This window comes from Manacus vitellinus, unplaced genomic scaffold (genome assembly GCF_001715985.3).
Source record: "Manacus vitellinus isolate BGI_N305 unplaced genomic scaffold, ASM171598v3 scaffold_22_pilon, whole genome shotgun sequence".
NCBI lineage: Eukaryota > Metazoa > Chordata > Aves > Passeriformes > Pipridae > Manacus > Manacus vitellinus.
Window position 1 is genome coordinate 2,759,197 of NW_021939632.1, and position 22,190 is coordinate 2,781,386.

At 37.5% G+C, this 22,190-nt stretch overlaps 1 protein-coding gene across 4 annotated transcripts in view; it reads left to right on the top strand.

Moving 5' to 3' along the window:
• Positions 1 to 13,357, top strand: part of ZNF148 (zinc finger protein 148) — a 40,387-nt gene extending 27,030 nt beyond the window's left edge. For 3 of the 4 annotated variants that reach the window (XM_029959853.1, XM_008922944.2, XM_018072638.1), the window contains 3 exons: positions 389 to 472; positions 6,199 to 6,317; positions 6,650 to 13,357. In XM_029959853.1, the coding sequence (XP_029815713.1) occupies positions 389 to 472; positions 6,199 to 6,317; positions 6,650 to 8,239 (1,793 nt within the window). In that variant the 3' untranslated portion in view covers positions 8,240 to 13,357. The remainder of the gene's footprint in view (positions 1 to 388; positions 473 to 6,198; positions 6,318 to 6,649) is intronic. The other variant, XM_018072637.1, reaches the window with a different exon arrangement.
• The last annotated feature ends 8,833 nt before the right edge of the window (positions 13,358 to 22,190 follow it).

Genomic DNA, 22,190 nt, shown 5'->3' on the forward strand with positions numbered 1-22,190 from the left:
TTTGTAAAATGTGCTCCGGCTGCTTATTTGCCTGATGAGGTATCTCTCTGGTTCGGAGAAGTGAAAAAGGTACTTACCATTATAATAGCTTGCCAGTATCCTGAATGCAGACTTATGCCAGCATCGTGATTGATCTTGTTCATGAGGAAATTACAGCCATTCCAGATCACTCTTCCGTGCTAGACTTAATGTGACTCTTAGGATCATGGAAAGAACTCCGCAGTTCCTATACTTAGTAAGGCTAATGTTTTTTTTGTATTAGAGTATTTTTGGAATTCGCTCAGATGCTGGTTTTTTTTAATAGACATTTTAATATTCCTCAAAAGTAGTTATCAGAAACAACAGTGTGTAGATATTAACTTATGGATGTGGAATTATATTGTTCAAGGTGAAAAACCATTTCAGTGCAGTCAGTGCGACATGCGTTTCATACAGAAGTACCTGCTACAGAGGCATGAGAAGATTCATACTGGTGAGTATAGTGCCTTGAGTATCTTTACTGGCGTGCTTAAAAACTGTTTCCCCACTCAGGCAAGGTTTCTGGTAATAAATATGCAGCCTAAAACCCTGTTGTAATTTGTTTTTACTTAACACATGTTATAAAACTTTAAAAAAGAAATTAGTTTTGTGCTTTCAACTTGCTCCACTTTCCTTTTGGCTGTAAAGTGAGTATGAACTCTAGTAAGCAGATCTGTAAGTAGTTTTCTATAAATAGCCCCAGAGCAGCAAATCCTGAAGTTTGTGCATTCATAATAGTCAAGGTTTGTTAAGCAGTTCTATCTTTTGTTCTGTCAAGTTAATTCAGATAACGGGGACTTCCAAATTCCATTTCCATAGATTTATTTGTTTGTTTGTTTGTTTGTTTGTTTGTTTTGGAATTTGATGGAAAAGTGCCAGGACTAAAATGGCCAAAATGCCTAACCCCAAAGGTATTAGTATCAGCTTTTCTTTTCACCCACTTTTTCTTTTAGGTTTAATTCAGAACTGTTCTAAAAGTAAGAGTCTTAGTTTAAAAATACGCAATATAGGTCAAATAAGGCCTGAAGTTTTAAACCAAAGAGCGTTAAAGTTTATTCATGTTTATTTTTTTATCTTGTTGCACCACACAGAACCACATTCTTTAACAGGTTTGGTTTCATTGGGTTTTTGGCATTTTGGTGCATGGCCTTTCAATCCCTCTTTAAATATTTTGTAATATGGTCCCTTTTGGACTAGATGCCAATTTCTCAGCCTCTTTTTCAGAAAAGCAGAGCTGGTGAATGTGCACAGTGTTTCTTGGCTGTAGCATTTAAATGGATATGAAAGCTACTAACACGCAGTGCAGTGTGTGCATGTGTAAGGGTTGAGAGGGAGAAAAAACTCTGCAAAATGAATTTTCAGAGCAGTGTACAGGGAGTTACATGCACAAATGCCCTGTTGTTTATGGGATTTTTGTATCCTAGGTTGCCATGAGTCCAGACTAAGTAGGTTTCCTTCAGCCAGTCAGCCACAGAAGAGTCTTCCATTCTTCTGTCCAGTGTCTTTGTTCTGCTCCTAGTCTTTCCTCTGGCTCTGAATTGGTGAACCATGCTGCCTCCACTTTGTGTAGATACTATTCTTGAAAAGAATGCTCATTCACTCTCTTCCATCTATCTGTCCCCCTTGCAAAAAAAAAAAAAAAAAAAAAAAAAGGCAAAAATTTAAGTGCAGTCTTCACATTTTTTGGAAGATTTTTCTTTTTTTTCAAACGAGGATTATTCCCTGTACGTGGCTTTGAAAATGAGAGTCTGGGCAATTTAGTTAATTAATGCTTGACTGCAAATATTTTATAAATTGATTTAATTATCTTTTCTAATTCAGCTTCTAGCTCTAATGAGAATTCTGTGTTGATTTTAAGCTTTGGAGGGAGGGGGTGGTGTTGGTGGGATTGCAGGTTTTTATGCCAGCTCTACCATATGCTAGTAGTTGTTTAGCAGAGAAAAAGGTGCCATTTAACAAATTAACCATATTGTTATCTGACTTTTTAAGATACATATATTTTCCTCCTTTCCTCAGCATCCTGAGGTATAGTTTGGTAGTTTCTTAGAAAATTGAAGATGGTGCTTGTGTTTAAATTACTCAGGTATAGTGTAGTTAATTGGCATTCTGCATGCCTGTGTGTGCTTTCACCTCTATATGACCGTGTTTACTACTGGGCCTTAGCTGTTTGTGTAGTTACTCTGTTGTTCAGGACTGTATAACTAAACCCATCCAGAAAAGCTGCATTTTCAGCTTGCTTCTCTAACGAGAAGGTGTGCAGTGGGTCTGCGTTTCACTTTGATGGAAGTAAAGAAAAGATCTATTTGTATCATTCATATTCTTTTAAGGAATGTTCCTTATAAATTAAATACTTCATTTTTTTTCTTTTTATTTTGCATTTTTACCTCTGGGAATGATCACTTTTAGCACCAGTTTTTGTACAGTGTTCAAAACACTGATGGAGAACAGGATGTCTCTTACTCTTTTAAAAATGTTTATAAAATTTTCCTGTTTATTTTAAGCCAATCAAAGCCAGTGGTAACACTTAGAAGCCCCATTTTATGACTGTTACAATCCCCCTATTTACAGGTGCTCCAGCTAGTTCCAGTCTGATTTGAATTTGGTTCTCTGAACTGCTCCTTCAAATGAAATGTTATGAGGGAGTAATGAAGCAATCAATGAACAGCCTTTTTTTTGTGTAAATAATTAAACAGTTGCATCTAAAAGCAGACATTGCATTAATACAAAATTCACTTACTAGGAATAATTGTATGTAGAGGAGGGCAGCAGTGCTAGAACCCTGCTGCTAAACTTGTCCCTAATGAGTCAGAAAATTGCCATTTTAGTTGTAAGAGAGGGAAGAGTCACTAGTACACAAATATTTTCGTATTTTCAGTTTACTAGATTCCAGAAGATGCTGAATGTTCTTTTTTTTTTTCTAATATGTCTGCTTTCTTTTTGCTTAGAGATGTTTCTATACACCTTACTCACTCATGCATTCATGTGTCCTAATTGTGTAAGCCACCCTACTTTCCATTTTAATCACAAAAACTGAGATTACATTTAAAAAAATAAAACAGCAATGGGGCTCATGATTCAAGTGCCTTCTTATTCAGTCCTGCTGATTTTTTTTGTCTTCTTTGTTATTTTATGATTTGTTTTTTGTCTGTTTAGATTTTAAAATGCCTGAGGTTTTATAATTGTTACAGCCTTCATACACGTAATATTTGTACAACACTTTATGTACAGTTCTATTACTGGGTTTTAATAGATTGCCAACATAGACAAACACATAAGCTGTGTTCGTAAATAATGCAGTAATTATTGTATTTTTAAATTTTGACTTCTTTTTATACATCTAATTCTATCCCACTCAACAAGACATTTCAGAAAAATGTCCTGGATTCTCCATGCATTAGCAAAAGGCTGTTATTAACGATCTCCTCCATTTGCCATAGATCCTGTTTGAAAAGTACAACAAAATTGCAGAAGGCATCTGAAGTTTCAGGCTTCTGCTAAGAAATTATTATTGGAAGCGTATCTCCATATTAATTTTTAATCTTTTTCTAACATTATCTTCCTTATGAAGATTAAAGCCAAAATTAAGTATGGTATCAGTTTCACAAAGTTTTTCTTAATCTTACTTCCATTCTGGAATTCTACTGAAAAATACCATTTTCTGTGTTGTGCTGAGCAGTTCAAGGGCAGTGTCCGTAGAATTTTCTCCCAGTTAAGGCATGGCCAGCAGTGCCTTTGTATGCACCCTGAGAGTCTCCAAAATAGCTGGTGGTCATAATACACCAAAAACCCTCAGAACCCCTGTTTGGCCCTTTTTAAGCCTTGAAATGGGAATAGGTAGCTGAGGGAGTCTTCTGCCAGCAAATAGCCAGCTTGAGTAGATGAATGTTAAGGAACTCTGTGACCATTCATTTACAGAAATGAGGATAAGGCTGCAGGTAAGTGTATTAAAGAAGTGTTCTGCATTTCCTGGGGTAGCAGAATAGCTCCTTAGGGGGCTGTTCAGAGCCAGAACAGGACTGAGCTATTTTGCTATAAGGCTCAGACAGATCACCAAACAGTTGCTCCTTTCTCTAGAAAAACATAAGGTAGAATGAAAGCAAACTTAGAGACAATGTAAGGAGAGTTGTTGGAAGAGGCAATTTAAAAGAAACACCAGGTAGAATAGTGGAGCAAAGGGAAAGAAAACTGTAAGGATTAAGTAGTAGACTTTGGGAATGGAAGAGAACAATGGCATCTAAAGATCTTGCCTCATCTTGCTGAAAACTGAAGACAAGGATTGGAATTTGATGCAGAAAGTCTCAACAGGCTTGATGGGAGTAAAACACCATAGTCATGAGGGTGCCCAACAAATAAAGAGAAGGTGAAGAATGAAACTGGAGTTTGAAAGTTAAGAAATAGGCCAGAGAGAAGGATTTGCTTATAGACAGTATGAGAGAATTATATGATAGATATGACAGCTTACAAAAGTGCTGAAAACAAGCAAAGTTTTATGGTAATTATTAATAAGCAAGAAATGATAAAGGTCTCTAACTCAAGTGAAAGAAGAGGTAGGATGCTGAGGTTGTGAGCTTGTAGAAAAAAGAACTGATGGAAGAAGCTGAGAGATCTGAGTAGAGGAGATAATTTGATTTAGGAGAGAATAAATTGGAATAATTTCATCTAAGAAAGGAATTGGCTGAAAAGCCACATGGAGAGGTAAGAATTAATAATTGGAAACAGGACATAAGCTTACAAAGAGAGAGATTTAGAAATTGCTTGGAATTAAGGCAGTTGAAACTCTGGGCATTAATGATCTGACTAGGAGCACATGTGTGGGCGATACAGATATTTTTCATTCTAGTTTCTATAAATACAGGCACCATATTTTAAGGTACTGTATTTCCATTTCTAGAAGGATGTGGCTAAACAGTTCTATTGTAAATGGAAAACCACACTCATAACATTTTAAATAATAAAATGAATTAATTTAAAATGTTAAATGTTGATAATTATTGTTAATTTAATAAAGTTAGTCCATAACATAATTAGTAAGAATAAAACTACTTCAGAAAACAGCAATAGTCTGCATATTTCTGGAAACAAAGCATAGATGGTTTATATCCCAAAAATCAGTGCAGTGCAGTATCCAGAACAAAGAGGATGTTGACAGATGCTGCCACGACAATCCCTGATCTCTGTGTCAGTCCAAAAGATTTCATAGTAAATATTAAGAGGAAAGATCACTATTGTTCAGGCTGAGTTCTATTAAATAATAGTGAACTTCTGTAAAAGCAAAACTAACTTTTCAATGCACTTGGAATTTTTAAGTTTTGTCAGAGAAACATAGAAAATAAAGAATATCAGAGGGAAGATGTAAGGCAAAAGTTAAAAGAAACAAAAATAGAGCCCAGAAAAGATCATTGCAGGGCTTCTTTGTGAGGAAAAATTAGGGGAGAACTGAAGATGAATTCAGGGCAGTGCATATTGTCTGAACAAATGCTTCATGAAAGTAAAGGATAAAACCAAAAACCAAACCGGGCAAATGAGAAATCTGTAAGTATCCAAACACCAGTTTAGCTATAGAGGTTCCTTTTTTTCAACTTAGTTTTTTAAATAAAATATTTTTAATTAGCTTTTAAAAAATAAATAAATTTGAGTTCTGACCAAAGTAGTAGGATTTTTTCAAAGCAGTTATTTCAATTCTACATACAGATAAGGTAAAAAATATGGAAAAATACAGAGCACTCTCAAAAATGTTATATTCAAAGTTTGGAAATGCATAATTCTCTCCTAGAAGGGATGGGTTTGAGTTCATGAGTTGGTGAGAGAATTGAGGTATTTTTATACAATCGTCTGCCCTAAAAATATGTGATGCAACAGCAGTTCAGGAAGAGCATCTTTGCAGTTTTTCATTTGTTAAGTGTAAGACGTATATTTGCACCACCATTAGAAAGAGGGGTAAGGATTTAGTTTTAAAGGTGGTTTGTTTTTTTTTAGCACAAAAGCTTAAAATAATTTGAGGCATCATCTACTGAGTATTGGAAAAATAGTGGTGTGAGCAAGCCCTATGTTGTTTTTCATTAGCAATAGACTAAATCCTCTTACTACTATTAATAAAGAATGTAGTATTTGACCGGGTAATTGTATGGAAAAACGTTGATTCATTTTCTTCAATTAACATTGCTACATGTTTTTTGTCAGGTGAAAAGCCATTTCGTTGTGATGAATGTGGTATGAGGTTTATTCAGAAGTATCACATGGAAAGGCACAAAAGAACTCACAGTGGAGAGAAGCCTTACCAGTGTGAATATTGTTTGCAGGTAAGATGACTTGGTGAAATCTCTCGTGATTGACAAACAAAACAGCAGTAGATTCCCAAGTAGTACAGACAGGGATTTCTCCATGGGTTGTAGTCATGTGCATACACATAAATGTATAACAAATGTTGTTTCTGTTAAAGTGGGCATTCTTGATGCACAGAGGCACGGCTGGCTGTGCTTGATTTTATTGACTGTTGTTTGACACTTCATTAGAAATTGGTAAAGTGGATGAATTGTCAAGTAAATTTGTTAGAATGAAAGGTTTATTTCTGCTAATATATTTATTTTTCCCTAATAATAATAACAATAATCACCATCGTCATCTTTTTCAGTATTTCTCCAGGACCGATCGTGTGCTGAAACACAAACGTATGTGCCATGAGAACCGCGAGAAGAAACCGAACAGAAGTGCCACCAAAGTTGGCTTTTTGCCATCGGAGGAAGATTCTGGTTTCTCAACGCCTATGAAAGACAGCTCCTTGCCAAAGAAGAAAAGGCAGAAAACAGAGAAAACAAAATCTGGGGATAAGGAAAGTTCAGATAAATCGGAACACAAGAAGGACAAAAATGACTATTTGCCTTTGTACTCTTCCAGTACTAAAGTAAAAGATGAATATATGGTAGCGGAGTATGCTGTTGAGATGCCACATTCTTCGGTCAGTGGAACGCACTTAGAAGAAGCGAATTCTGGAGAAATACACCCACCTAAGCTTGTTCTCAAAAAGGTTAACAAGAGGAGTCTAAAACAGCCACTCGAGCAAAGTCAAACCATTTCACCTTTGTCTACATATGAAGACAGCAAGGTTTCAAAGTATGCCTTCGATCTTGTGGATAAGCAAAGTTTACTGGACTCTGAAGGTAATGCTGACATTGATCAGGTGGACACATTACAGGAAGGGCCCAGTAAACCTGTACACAGCAGCACTAATTATGATGATGCAATGCAGTTCTTAAAGAAAAAGAGGTATCTACAAGCAGCCAGTAACAACAGTCGAGAATATGCCTTGAATGTAAGTACCATAGCATCTCAACCTTCAGTAACACAGGCAGCTGTGGCCAGTGTCATTGATGAAACTGCTACAGCCTCAATATTAGACACACAGGCGCTGAATGTTGAAATTAAAGGTAACCATGACAAAAATGTCATTCCAGATGAGGTACTGCAAACTCTGTTAGATCATTATTCACACAAGGCTAATGGACAACATGAGATCTCTTTCAGCGTAGCTGACACGGAAGTGACCTCCAGTATATCAATCAATTCCTCTGAAGTATCTGAGGTCACCCAATCTGAGACGGTTGGAACAAGCTCTCAAGCTTCCTCATCAGATAAAGCTAGTATGTTACAAGAATATTCAAAGTTTTTACAACAAGCTTTGGACAGAACTAGCCAAAATGATGCCTATTTGAACAACCCGAGCCTTAATTTTGTGACTGATAACCAGACTCTTACAACCCAGCCAGCATTTCCTTCCATGGAGAAGGTCTACACATCTATACCTGTCAATAGCTTTCGATCAGGAATGAACTCTCCATTAAGAACAACTCCAGACAAGTCTCATTTTGGACTAATGGTTGGTGATTCGCAGCACCCTTTTCCCTTTTCAGGTGATGAGGCAAATCATTCTTCTTCCTCCTCTACACAGGACTTCTTGGATCAAGTAACTTCTCAGAAGAAAGCAGAGGCACAGTCTGTTCATCAAGCATATCAAATTAGCTCCTTTGAGCAGCCCTTTAGAGCTCAGTACCATGGGGCAAGAGCTGGAATATCATCTCAGTTTAGCACTGCCAATGGACAGGTGAACCTTCGGGGACCAGGGACAAGTGCTGATTTCCCAGAATTTCCCTTGGTGAATGTAAATGATAGCAGAGCTGGGATGACTTCTTCACCTGATGCCACAACGGGCCAGACTTTTGGCTAAGAAATCTTTGTAAATAATACTGGCACTTTAGAACACATTTGTCAAAAGGGGGTTGCTCTGTAAAAGATGGAGTTCTGTACAGCTTTTAAGAGCGCTATGTTAAAACAAAAGTAAGCTGATATTAGCAAGACCAATAACTGCTTCTTTCTTTTTTTTTTCCTTTTTCTTTTTTTTTTTTTTTTAAATTTTTCGGTTAGCCACCAGTAATTGAACTGCCTGATGTTGGTGCCCCTATCAAAGGCAGTTTATTATTCACTTGTTCGAGTCCAGAAAATATTTTACCTTCTATGAAATTTAAAATAAAAAAAATCCCCAGGTAAGACTTTCCCCCATGATTGTTTCCTTGCTGGTTTCCTTGTATACTTTGGGAGGACAGTAATTGTCTGATATTATTCACATTGTCATTTCTAAACTTGTCAGCATAGTCATTGCTCTTCAGCAGGGAATCAACATGTACTAAACACACAGAATAAACAAGTAAGTTTCAAAGGTCAAGCAAAAACGGCTTTAAAAGATGGCGTTTTCTAGAAGAATAATCTTCAGTCTCTCAAAAAAAGTTTTAGATCATATGCCCTTTATTTCTGCTTTGCATTACCTTGAGTTGTGTTTGGAGGGAAAAAAAATGAATTCTGATAGACTAACTCTACTATTTAAAATTCTGATTAATTTAAAATACTTTAAACACTTTTTTTAAGCAGAATGCCTAACTGCTAAAACCTTTACTTCATTCCTGAAGTAATGTGTATTTCTTTGTACAGCTGAATCTAGATGTAACTTTTTAATGACTTTTTCATACACAGATACCAAGATTTTGGAGTTTTAGCTAAAATACTCTATAGATGACATTCCCAATTGCAGAATGCTTACACAAACTGTGTATTCCAAGATTTAAAAGCTTAATTGTACCTTACCCTCCGTACTCATAACGATTAACATAGAGCACTTAGCCAACTTGATAGTTTTCGATTTCTCAAAAAATAAAACCATTTTGAGATTTTCAGGTTTGATACGGTTGCATCATTTTCATCTCACACAACTCCAGTAATTCTCTTCAATACACTTGAGATGGGGTATCCTTAGCTTCTCTAAAAACTGTTTTGATTCTCTGTCTGGCATTTTGACAATTCAGACCATTAAATTTATTGAAGCATCCCTGAAAGCTGAAGAAGCAGGCATTCAGATTCCCTACCTTTTTAGTGTTTGCTTAGTGAAAGTCATTACAATTTTACCAACCCCAAACCGGTGAATGATGCTAGTGAACAGGATTTCTTTTTCCAGCCTAGGAGAGTGATCAGAAGTTTTCGTTGCATTTCACAGTATAAATAAAGGACAAAGTTTATCCCTGTACCACGAATATGTTTTTTTGAATAGTACTTTGTCTTGAAGTATACGGTATGGTACGATAAGTAGTTCTGTGTGCATTTTTAAGGTGGTAAGATTTGAGTAGCCTAACTATTGTGTAGTTTAAGTTAACAAGTTACAGATTTTTGAACTGTAATGTTCATTCTATTGCACCTTCCCTAAAGGGACACTGTCTGGTAGTTTAAGGCAGTTTAAGCCTCATGTAGGCCGATTAACCAGGGAAAAACACACACACACACACATATGGGTAGGTATGTATATGGTGATTTTTTAAAAATAGGATTGCATACATGCTTTTACAGTGCTGTTGCTAGCTGGTATCTCTCAGACAAAGCCATCAGATAGGAGAAAAGACTGCATCTCAAGGGGCTGAAATATATTCTGTCTTTTAAGAAAGGACTTGAGCAGGACCTAGAACAATTCCCACCTCTTCTGAAAGCAGTAGCAATATTTTTCTTAATTTTCATTACCAGGAAACTGATCCCACTCTTTATCTTTTTCCTCCTGATAGCACTAGTACAGCACTAACTTCACTTGGTACAGTTGAGGGAGAAAGGGTATTTATTTTATCCATAGCTTGCTTCTCTTATTGGCAAGAAATACAATTTATGTAAACTTATTTCTTAATACTTTTGTATAAGAAAACAGGTTCTGTTTTGATTTGTTGACCCCTCTGTATAATACAATAAGGTGTTTCAGTGTGCTATGACTTACCAATAGTTTTGCCCAAATATTTGGCCCCAAGTTAAAGAGCGGGCATTAGGAGAGAAAAGTAAATTCCTTTTGGATTATTGATGATACATTTAAAGAAATTTCTTTGAAAGTATATTTTTAAACTGATTCTGGTTTTCTTCCTTTATGGTCAGTTTGGTTTTTTCACTTTCTATTCTATGTTGCACAGAAATAACATATATGACCCCTATATCCCAGGAAGCCACTTCTTGTAATGCATATTTTGAGTGTTTCATTTCCATGACATCTTTGCTTGTGCTGCCTGAATAATACTGTGTTGGCATCTTTGCTCTCATGCCCTGATGCTGCAAGTAGATGGTCATTAATTGTACTATTTGTTGAATACAGCAAGGAACAGAAGGGAAAAAAAGGCCAGGTTATTACTGCACTGTCCTGGCCCCATAGGGAGGTAAGAGGAATAAAGCCTCCTTCTCCCTAAGGGGGCTGACTCAGCTTTATTTGAAAAGGTTACTGCATTGATACTCTGCTGGGAGAAGGTGATTTAGGAGTAAGGGAGAGTTGCTCTCACTCCATCCCATCTCCACACTTAGGAATTGCTCCATGGGAGCATGAGGGAGCAAACTGTTGTACAGAGTGAAGGAACTTGCTCTTCCTGCAGCCAAAGGGGAATCACCTGAGGAAATGTTATCCCTTACGTCAGAACTCATTCCCTAGCCTGCTGCTGAGCCACTCCAGCTACACTCTGTGCCTTAGGACAGGCTGTGAAGTCCCCGTCTAAGCCACAGGGACTATCCCATAGGGTTCTTCCACATGTACAATTAAAAGTGATGTGAGTAGTTGATCCACTGATGCATGAAGCTTTCTGCACTGGAGGAGTTAGCCAAATATACTGCTATGATTTAGATTTAACTCAGTAAAAAGCTCCTGCTTGTTTAATAATGACATTATTTAATAACATCTTTCACCTCTCACGTTTTGCTGCTTTTAATCTACAGATGCTCATTCTTCATGTTGATCTGGGCACTGTTCGTTTTTTTAGTTTTTCATGTATGTTTGGAAAAAAGCAGCTTTGGTTTTCTGCTCTGTTCGTGTACTGATGCTGTTCAGTCAGTCCGCACAAGGCTGGGGTGACTGTGTGTATTCCCCTGAGCCAACAACAGACATTCTTAATGAAAGGTCATGCAAGCACCAAATGTGTGTGTGTGTGTAAGGTGGACATTTTGGGGATATCTACTAGTGTTAGAGCAGTGATAATTTTAAAAAAAGAGGAAACTGATGACATTTATTAACAAACTATATATATACACAATACATGTGTATATATATATATATATATAAATATATACGCACTTATTAATAGGACATATTTTGGTCCTAAATTACTTGACAGTGTCCCTTTTAGCATGAATCTTTTGATATGTTTTACCATTAATATAACAGACAATGAAGGAATCAGCTTGTAATGGTATACTAATAGGCATTTACATTTTCTTCCTTTGATTTGAGAATGAATTAATCATAAATGACAAGTTTTGGGGAGAAGGATTAACCATGTGTATTACTGTATGTTGGTTTACGAATAACAACATAAACAATTTCAATTGGACGATAAAAGAACCATGTTTATGATCTTGTGTCTCCTAGTGTTGTCTTTAGGAAAATTGTGTTTCAAGAAGAAAATAGGACAAGGAAGTATTCATGTGAAATAACAACTTGTATTATTTTTATATTATACTTGTCAGTTTTTTGGATGACGGGAGCTTTTCATTGTTAATTGAGAAGTACAGTAAAATCTTGCTAATTCGCTGACTTCTAAACAGAGCATCCAGTAGGTTTCTACATCCCTGATGGTCTCTTCCCACCTCTCTGCAATGGTCTAAAACATACTGTAGCGAGGTCTCATACAATAATACTGTACTACTTCACCCAAGTATACTACAGCATCTACATTAGTATACTGGGAGATAGAAGGAGTATTGAAAACTAAATTACAGTTGTCAAAATAAATGAACAAAGTACATTTTGTGATGTGACATCCTTGCTTTTGTTGCCTGCTTCTTCGCTATTTTCAAAATTGTCATTTTTAAAGGGTTTCTAAGACATTGCTGCGAATTATTGGGGTTCTACTGTAACTTTTGGAGTTTATTCTAAAGTATTCATGTTCTCCTATGAAAACTTTCCACTTGGACAGATACATTATATTCCACACTTGATCAGAATATTTTTATAGTATTTGTATCATGTGTAGTTACTATTTGAAATGAACCAGAATATTTGGATGAATTCACTCTGAATTTTGCAGCATTGGATTATTTTATGTATGTATATTTGCTAACTAAATTTTCTTGGCTTTGAGAGCTTTGATTTTTATTCTCCTTTGTTTGCTTGTTTTAATACCATTACAAATTGCAGGGAAAAATCCTAATACTCCTGGGAATCCGGTTGGAAATGTTAACAGGCAGGAATATGCTTATGCCGTCGGTACCAGTACACATGTGAACTTTCAAATTACATGGTTGGTACTGAAGCAAATGAATAATGCCACAGTTTCATAGAGTTAAATGTTTTACTAAAATGAAGCCTTGTAACTTTGAAAGTTCATTCGACTTATGGTAATGCATGTTTATGTTAGGCATGTAATGCATTTAGCTGAAACTCACTTTGCAAAGGACAAGCACTAAGAAAGTATTACTGCTAATGAAAAGATGTGTCTAAGTTTAAAATTTAAACTTTTCTTCAAGTTTAATTTGCTTTGTGTCAGGGAAATAAATTTATAGTCGCTTTTGCTCTACTCGACCTACAAAACCTTCTGTTTCCTTTCTAAAATTACATCTTTTGGTAGGAAACACAAACTGAGGCAAGCAAACATTTCTAAGACTTGTTTCTTGCTTTCCTTAATCCAATGGATGGAAAGGTAATATTGTGTAAACAACATTATTTTATTTTTTTATGCAATACCATGCTGTAAATATGATTTATCAAATAAGGATGTACCTATGATTGAATCTTTGATTCTGCACAGCTAGAGTTTATATATAAATATAAATGTGTCTTGACAATCAAGGACTTATGTCAGTCTTCCTTTATGACGTTTCTTATTGTTATGCATTCCATTTGTTTGACTTGAGTATTTGTATTGTCTGTAAAGTATGTAATGTTTTTATAGCTTGTTTAAAACAAACAAAAAAGCCTGTAAATATGAACTGATCACAGTACTGCTCTGTTAGAAGGCATAAGATGATGTACTGTTTGTAAGCAATAATACATGACAGTGCTAACTTGACAAGTAGCATAAGGTTAAGTTCCAAAAATACCTTTGGGAGTTAATAGCCTTGTTTGAGTTAATGAATATTCTTAATCATTTTTTTATAAATAAATTCAAATGTCCTCCTGCTGGAATATAAAACATTGTTTACACAGCACAATTTCAGTCACAGAGAGGACAGTCTTTAGATCTATGGCTTCATCCGTACACACTTTGAGTAAGAAATGAATGGCTTGGCTGCACTTCTGCGAGATGAGGAAGACTGCAAAAGTTGAATAGCTGTGTCTCTAAAGGATGAGAGATACTATTCTGTTTCTGTGCTGATTCCTGACAGTTCCTCTACTTAATTTGGAGTCTTTAAGTCCTGATATTGAACTGGTGAGACTGGGGCCTCCCACAGAAAGGAGTAGTTCTCTTCTTATTTCATATGCAGATAAACAGTGAACTTAGGAGTCACCTCGTCATTTGAGTTGCATATTTTTCAAATTATGAGCTATGAGATGTTGAGATGGGTTTATTCTGATAAATAAACTAAATGTCAAACTTATAGTTTGAATTGAATAGGTATTAGACTGTACAGAGCAGCATAACTATTTGAACAGTCATCACTGCTTTAGAACCTCCCCCCCAATTTATAAATGTATATGACCTACATTTTATAGAAAAAGAAATGTTTTTAAATGCTAGTCATTTATATAATATGTGCTTTGAAGGATTTGCTAGTCCACTTCTGTCACTTTTAGTACACTGGTATCTTTTATATGTAATGTATGCTTTTTATTATTATAATTATTATAATTATTATTATTGTAGTAAAACATTTCAGTAGGAGGAATTTTGCAACAGTATGAGGGGTTGAAATTTTCATTGTCAGAAATGAATTATACTGGACTTTGTCTTTGTAGTCTTGTCTTTCTTTAATTGCTGTCTGGGAGGGAACTTGGTATTCAAATAAAGCAAGTGACTTCCTTTTATTTTGAAGGCATACTAAACAGTGCTGAATTGGATATGAAAATATAATGAATTTGAAGACAGAGAAATTAGTACAAAATCTAGTGTACAGAAGAAATTGTGTTACAAAAACTTTATGATATATATAGTGGAACACTGTTACAGTGAATTTCTGATATAGTGTTATTTTCTGAAGTCAATATGCCTTCTTTGTATTTCAATTAATTAAAAAAAAGATAATTTGTATAGATAAATTTAGGACAATAGGTTTATTTCAATTATTATACAGTATTTCTTTATCCTACAACATCTATTCCGTCCCTTTGTTATCAGACAAAAGACCGTAACCTGAATTCCAAGAGTTAAAGTATGTATATAGGTGAGAGATGGTTTTATAGGAACCTGAAGAGTATGAATTTGTATATTCCTTATGTTTCTGACAGAAATCAGTATGTGAGTCTCTCATTATTCCTGTGAAATGAGGAATTTCCTGATACCAAGAGGAGTGTGTGTGCATGTGTGTTTGTGTGTGTGTGTGTGTGTGTGTGCACATAGGTACATGGAAGATGTTTGGGTCTCATGGCAAAAATGATACAAATATAAAAGGATTTAATGTAGTTCAACATATGACTTACATTTAATATGTAAAAACATTTAAATTTCATAATTCAAAAAAAGACAAAAATAGTTTTGCAGGAAACAAAACTATTTGGATAGCAAGCTTGACCAAATGAATTTTTTTGGTTAAACTTGATATATTTTAAAGGATTCTATTTCTGCCTTTATTTCTGCCCTAAAAGCAACTTAAAATATTTTGGGAGTTATTCTTCCTGTTCATTTGACTGTGAGTGTAATTTATATCATGGTTTACAAAATGTGGCATGAAGGATTGGATTGTTCTATCTGTATAATACAATGAAAGATTGCTTTTTTTACATAATCATGGTGAATGGTATTGTATTCTTAGGACTGATTTATTCATTAAGTGACTTAATGAGTTTCATCACTTTTGACGTTATTGTTTTCTTATGGTTAACTTAGTCTTTTTGGGTTTATAATACCCTTCTATGTATTGTGATACTAAGGGAAGTTATGTTTTTGCTTTATTTTTAATTAAACTAATAGTTTGATAATTTATATTTGCAAATGATGCATTTTAAATGTGGTCACTTGCTGTTTGAAAAATAAAAATATAGAATACTGTTTTATGAATAGACTTAGCAGTATTTTTCGTGTTAGATAGTTTCGAACAAAATCTGCTTTCTTGACGAGACAGATGAAGACATGTAAAGATACATATAATTGTGAAGAACTGAAGTGGATACTTTTCAACAATTAAATGAAATATTTAAATATTGATTTGAGACATACAAAACTTATTTGGGTTTTCTTCTCCTTTGGATCTCATTGCCACCTTTGATTACAGCAAACAGAATATCTGACCTTAAATTTAATCCTGGTTGTCTGAGAGGATTGCACTGGAATCACTTACTTCAATAGAAACACCTAGTGTTAGACTGTCAGCTTTCCTTTTGTGATTTTTGTTTGCACTGGAGGGAGTTTATTCAGTCCCAGCAACTCCTCATAATAATGAGAACCAGGACGTCATTTGAATCTCAGTTTTAAGAAAGGTGAACTTGATTACTTAAGATTTCAAGTCTGTTGTATAACAGCATGCCATGTGTGCTACAACATTTCATAGCATGTGTTATATATGGAGTATTTGTTACATAGATTTTTCTATTGTTGAAGCAATTATTTTGAGAAATATTGAAGATTATAGCATATATACACTTACAAAACCAGAAATATGCCCCATAGAATTAATTAAGTTTTTAAGTTAATTTAGTTTTCTCACCTTTATTTATTCGTGTGTTTACGGCATCGTTTCCCTGAATCTTTTGTTAGGGTCCCTCTTGGTAAATACTCGATTTTTGTGCAATGCATGGCTCTGTTGATTTTACTTCATGTAAGAACAAGTTTTATGTGAGAAAGTGTTAAAAGTGGCACAATGCTCTTTAAAGAGAAAAAACAGTAGTGCAGTAGCATGTGGAGACTTGAGCTGTGCTCAGATGAGCACGGCAGGAGGAGCTGTGCGGGTCTGGGATGTCAGCAGCCCCTCTCCTGGTGGGCCTGGAGCCTGCAGGGTCACTGCCTGGGCGTTCTCCACCAGCCACCTCGGGAACCTCCTCTGGGCAGCGGTGCCTGCAGGAGAGGAGCTTTTCATCTGGCCTCAGCCTAAATCCCCTCTGAGCTGACTGAATTTGCAGGGTAGCAGAGAAAGGGCGCTCAGGAGAGTTGCTCTTCTGTCTTACCCAAGGACAGCAGCCCTAAGCAGGGGTGGCCATGTGCAGCCCAGGGTGGTCACTGACTACATCAGCACAGATGTTTTGGGAACTGGCCATGGGAAAGCTGCTGGTTTTCAGTCCCTCTGATCCGTGTTGCTGTCTCCTAGTGCCTTTGCATACCTCTGAAGTGTGGTGTGAATACAGCACCATGACTTGATATGACTTTGTTTCAACCTTACTTAACGTGGTATGTTAACATCCAGCCAGTATAGTAACTACTTTCAATGGTTTCATGTTTAATATTTTTAAATTGTGGGTGCACTCTGCAACATGCCTGACAAAGTGTCTCTGTACTCAGCCACCCTGCTTGTCTTTATGTTTGCTTATATTAGTTATACTGATTTTTATTTGTTTTAGTTATACAATGGAAATAAGAAATCAAAACTGATCATTTCTGCGTATTGGCTTACGTGATTAAAATTGTCAAATAGTAAAGTGATACTGAAAACAAGATATTTTTCAATATTTTGATATTGAAAAAATTTGCCAGAAGCTACATTTTGTTTTGAGTGAGAAAAATTGTCTATTTAAATTGGCTTGCCTTTTTTTTTTTTTTGCTAGAAGAAGGAAACAATTTTCTGTTAAAATAATTGGTTATTTGTGTATTTAGAGGCATTAAATATATCTAGCTGAAATTAGTATTTTTCTTGCACTGCACAGGGTAAACTATTTTGTAGCTTCAGGTTAGGCAGCAGTTTATGATAAAGTTGAGCTATTTGGAGGTGGGTTGGCTTAGGGAGGTAGTCTGGAAGAGTGTTCAAGTGTCCCGTGTGTTGGTTATCTTCTGCATTGCGCTTGGCAAATCAACAGAATATAGTCTCCGAGAGAATATTGTTTGCTTTTTTGTCTGCTTTAGCTGTCAAGACACGGGGTTTAAAGAAGAGAGCTGTCCACTGGCATAGGGAGTTAAAATGGAGCCCATGTGTGCTGTCCTTTCTGAAGCCAACAGCCCTGCCCTTGTTGCTCAGGTAAGTTGCCTCCTCCGCAGTGTCCTTCCCCTGTCACACCAGGGCTGGTCTTCAGGTTCCTGCTGCACCATCTGCTCCAGCTTTTCAATTTCAAAGGTAGTCAAATGCATACGTGTTTGAGTCACTGGCAGAAATTAAACAGGATGGTTTGGTGAGGTTCCGTTTTAAAATGTGTGTGTGTGTGTCTTTTGCAGCTACATCACTTTGCGTGTGTAAGCAGCCATGCACATCGTGCAGAAAGCATGAGATCCAGTTCCTACCTCCCGTATTTGAACTTCTGGATGATTGCTGGATGTACAAGTCACTGTTGTTTCTTTCTGCTTAGAGTCCATCATCCTGGGCAACTTCTGCCTGTCTCTTGTCTTCCAGGAGAGCCAAGACATGTTGCTGTGTGATCGCTCTGTGTGTGATTTTATTTGGCCAGCGGCTGCACCTTTCAAGCTTCTTGCCTAGAAATGTGGGTGCCTAGTCCCAGACCAAGCTTTGTGCTGATATCTTTTGAGACAGATCAGTGCACTGCCAGTAGCTTGTACATAGCTGCCTTCATTTAGAGGAGGTGATACCTTCTCAGCTGCATAGCCTGAGAGAGGTAAGCTGGCCTGGCTATAGAAATGCAAGCAGTGGCACTGAACATGTGTTAGTTTTCACTTTTATTTATATATATATATATTTTTTTTATTCTCATGGTCAGATGTGATCATTAGTGCCATTTCACAGAGGCAGAAGTAACAGAGCTTTTGTAACTGCTGTTAGATCAAAAGCACTAGCCTGGCCTAACTGAAATGAAGAGGATCCATTTTTTTTTCGCAGTGTGATTTATAAAAAAATATTTCTCTGTTGTAATATGAATAATGACTGTTCAAAATGTGTTATACTCTGAAAGGTCTTCAGGAGCAGCACTTCTTTAATCGGTCTTTCTTGCCACAAGATAAACTGAGTCATGAGAGACGATAAAGCAACAACTGCGAGTGCTGGAAATGTTCAGGGTAATTGCGAGGTAATCTCGACTACGCAGTGCTGTGTAAGAACAAAGCAGAGGATGACATCAGAAGCTGAAAGGATGACTTATTTGTTTTCTCTCAAGACCTGTGTTTTCTTCCATTTCTCTTGCCAGTTCCTGAAATCATCTTTGTTACAAAGCTAATTATAGACAGAACAGCCTAAGAAAGTTACAGCTCAGAAAGACGGATAAGCAAGCGCAAGGATACCACTGGGACAAAATTATCTTTCTGTGCAAACCAGGACTCAGAAAGGGGGATTTTCTTTAAAACAACACTTGTTACCTTAAAGGAAAGTGTCAAATCAAAGTGAACAGGATGATTGATCAGTCTCCTAGTCAAACACGTAGCTAGAGTGATGGATGTTGCAGCCAGTTGAAAATGAGCTCTAAGGACAGTGCGAGTCCCCACAGCGGGTGTGGAAATGCGCTTTGGCAGTGTCGGCTCTCACAGAGTTGTTTCCTGAAAATCTATTTTAAGGAATTGAAACAAGAATGTTGTAGTGATGGTCAGGTATTATATTGATAACTGCTGTTACACACACTGAGCAACATCAGGTAAAAATCCATTTGAAAGGCAAAGTATTATACAGTTTGCAGTGATGAATGAACTTGAAAAAGGCTGGCTCTTCATTTAGTCTAGGAACATACTCTACGTGTCACAGCGTGTTTTACTGTTGATCTAGGATTTGTAGGTCATTAAGCAATGTGATTAGCTAAATTGTGTAGTTTATTCACAGTCTGTGCTGTGTACATGGAAATTGCAGTTTGCTGTGTTGTAAGACATGTATGCCTGGCAGCTGAAGAAGATGGTGATGAGGTAGGTGGTAATTAACATCCATCCTACTAAGAATCAGTCCTTTCCACATTTCATAGGATGGCTCAGACCTGTGGATGTTTCAAATTCACATCTCTTGCTGACCAACCTCTGCACTGCTACTTTCCCTGTTTCTGTGGACCATGTTTGTATCTTTGACACCTCTGTGGTGTTCCCATACTGGTTTTATCCCACATAACCTTTTGGCACCCTCCTTACTCTCTTATATCCATCTCCAGACTCCATTCCCTGGACAAATTTCCACTGACACCATATGGACTATGGAAAGTCTTCTTAAATGACAGTTCAGGATGTCTGATAACACAGGTCTGCCAGTCTTTGGATGGTCCATCTACCAGTCCTGAGGACCTATGTAACTTGAGGGAAAGGATTTCAGTTGGTCTGTGGAACTCGCGGTGTCCATTGATAGCCCTGAAAGCACTCAAGAATTGGACTTTGATAAAACAATTTTAACTTTTATTTTCATTTTCCCCCCCTTTTATTCCCAGTAGAGCTAAGGTACTCAGCATAATGAGAGAGAATTTTATCTGGGACTTCTAAAAAACTTTCTCAAATGGTTTGTGATGGTTTTCCTGGAATGTGGTGTAGACCCTGAAGCAGTGTGGAGGAAGGCCCACATGAAGATGCTGGTGGCTGAGCCAGCTGTGAGTCATGCAGCCATCCTGAGCACGCACTGAGGGAATTTGTACCATTCCACATCATCACATATTCATTACAAGTAAGCTAAGTTGGAGCCACTTCTCTTGCCTTTGTGCTACCTTATTATTTTCAAAATCTGTTCTTTAAAGAAAGCAAACTGCTGTGCATGTGACTGCCACTGGTTGATTGCCTTTGGAGATGGGACAGTTTATGCCAGTTATGGTTTTTTTCACGTGCTGAGTATGGAAAAGCAGTGTGCTCCTCCAGTACACACACTGCCCTGCTGAAGGAATGCTCCTTCTCTTGGAAGGATTCTCTTGCCAAGAAGGAAAATGTTGAAAATTGCCATGACTTAAATAGGAGCAGACAGAGCTCAACACCGACCACTTCTGAAAGTGCTTTTTAGCAGCAGTGCTTGGTGATTTTAACGTGTCAATGCGGTCCTTGAAAATACCTTTTGCTGGAATTCAGCTGTAGTTCTTTCCAGTGAGGAGGCAGGATTTCCCAAAGAAGTGTTCAGCAGTGGGGAGTGGCCGTGGCAACTGGCCCAAGAAACTCCTTTAGCACTTGCCTTGTGTGCACATGTGTGTAGGGGCAAAGATGCCTGCAGGCAGGTGACAGGGCTTGGTCCTCCGGGAATTAGTGACTCTTCATCAGTTCTGCAACAAATCGAACATACTTATTTCAGATTTTGCACTGGCCCTCAAGACAGGAGAATCTGGCTGAACCTGTTCCCTGGTAGTTGTACAGAGTGTAAAAAGGGAGCTGCAGGAGAGCTTTTGAAATATTCCAGGAATGGAATATCCTGGAGAGATACCCATAGAATTGGGATTGTTCAGTCTGGGAAGGAGGCTTAGGGGTGACCTAATTGCAGCCTTACAGTACCTGAAAGGGAGCTGACAAGAAAGATGAAGAGAAACTATTTACAAGAGCATGTAGTGACAGGACAAGGGGGAACGGCTTCAAACTGAAGGAGGGCAGGTTTAGATTAGATATAAGAAAGAAATTCTCTACTGTGAGGGTGGTGAGACACTGGCACAGGTTGCCCAGAGAAGCTGTGGATGCCCCAACCCTGGAAGTGTTCAAGGCCAGGTTGGATGCAGCTCTGAGCAACCTGGGATAGTGGAAGGTGTCCCTGCCCATGGCAGGGGGATTGGAACTGGGTGATCTTTAAGATCCCCTTGAACCCAAACCATTCTGTGATTCTATGATTTCCTCAGGCTTCATCCTCTTTTGAGAAGTCATCTGTCTCCTTTGAACTCTTCCTTTCCTTTTCTGCCACTTGCTTGTCCTTGCTGTTTCCATCCAAGAGTGAAGGCTTGTTTACACTTTGCCCTGCAGGACACTCTGGAAAATCCAAGTGGGTTCACTAGGCTACATGGATGTCTTTTGTAGGTACTTTACTGAAAATTAAAATGGCCCTAACACATTTTAGAAGTAAATGAAATCTGTGAATGCTGCATGAGCTGGCTCTAGATTTGATCCTGTTAACATCGAGACTGTCCAAAATTCGTGCCTTTAATTCAGATGGAGTTTTGCCTATGCAAGGTCACAGAATTTCTTGGCGGCCCAGGGCTGAGAAGTTACGCTGGAGCGAGTTCCTATCGAGACCGAGATGTGCGGAATCAGAGTCCCCTTTCCCTGTGGCCAAGCGTTTCCTCCTGCTGCAACCGAGCAGCTATATCAATTTGGTTATTTATTTTTATTTTTTATCAGACTCCTGAGAACAGCAGATTTAGTGGAAGTCTGCTCCTAAACCCTCGGTAGTTTCCCACACCCTGCCATGCCCGTGCCGCCGCCGCGGGCGCTGCGGGGTCTCGGCGCTCCGGGAAGCAGCACCCGGCGTGTGTCCCACGGGCCCGGGTGGGACCTGCCCGAGCCGGGCAGATG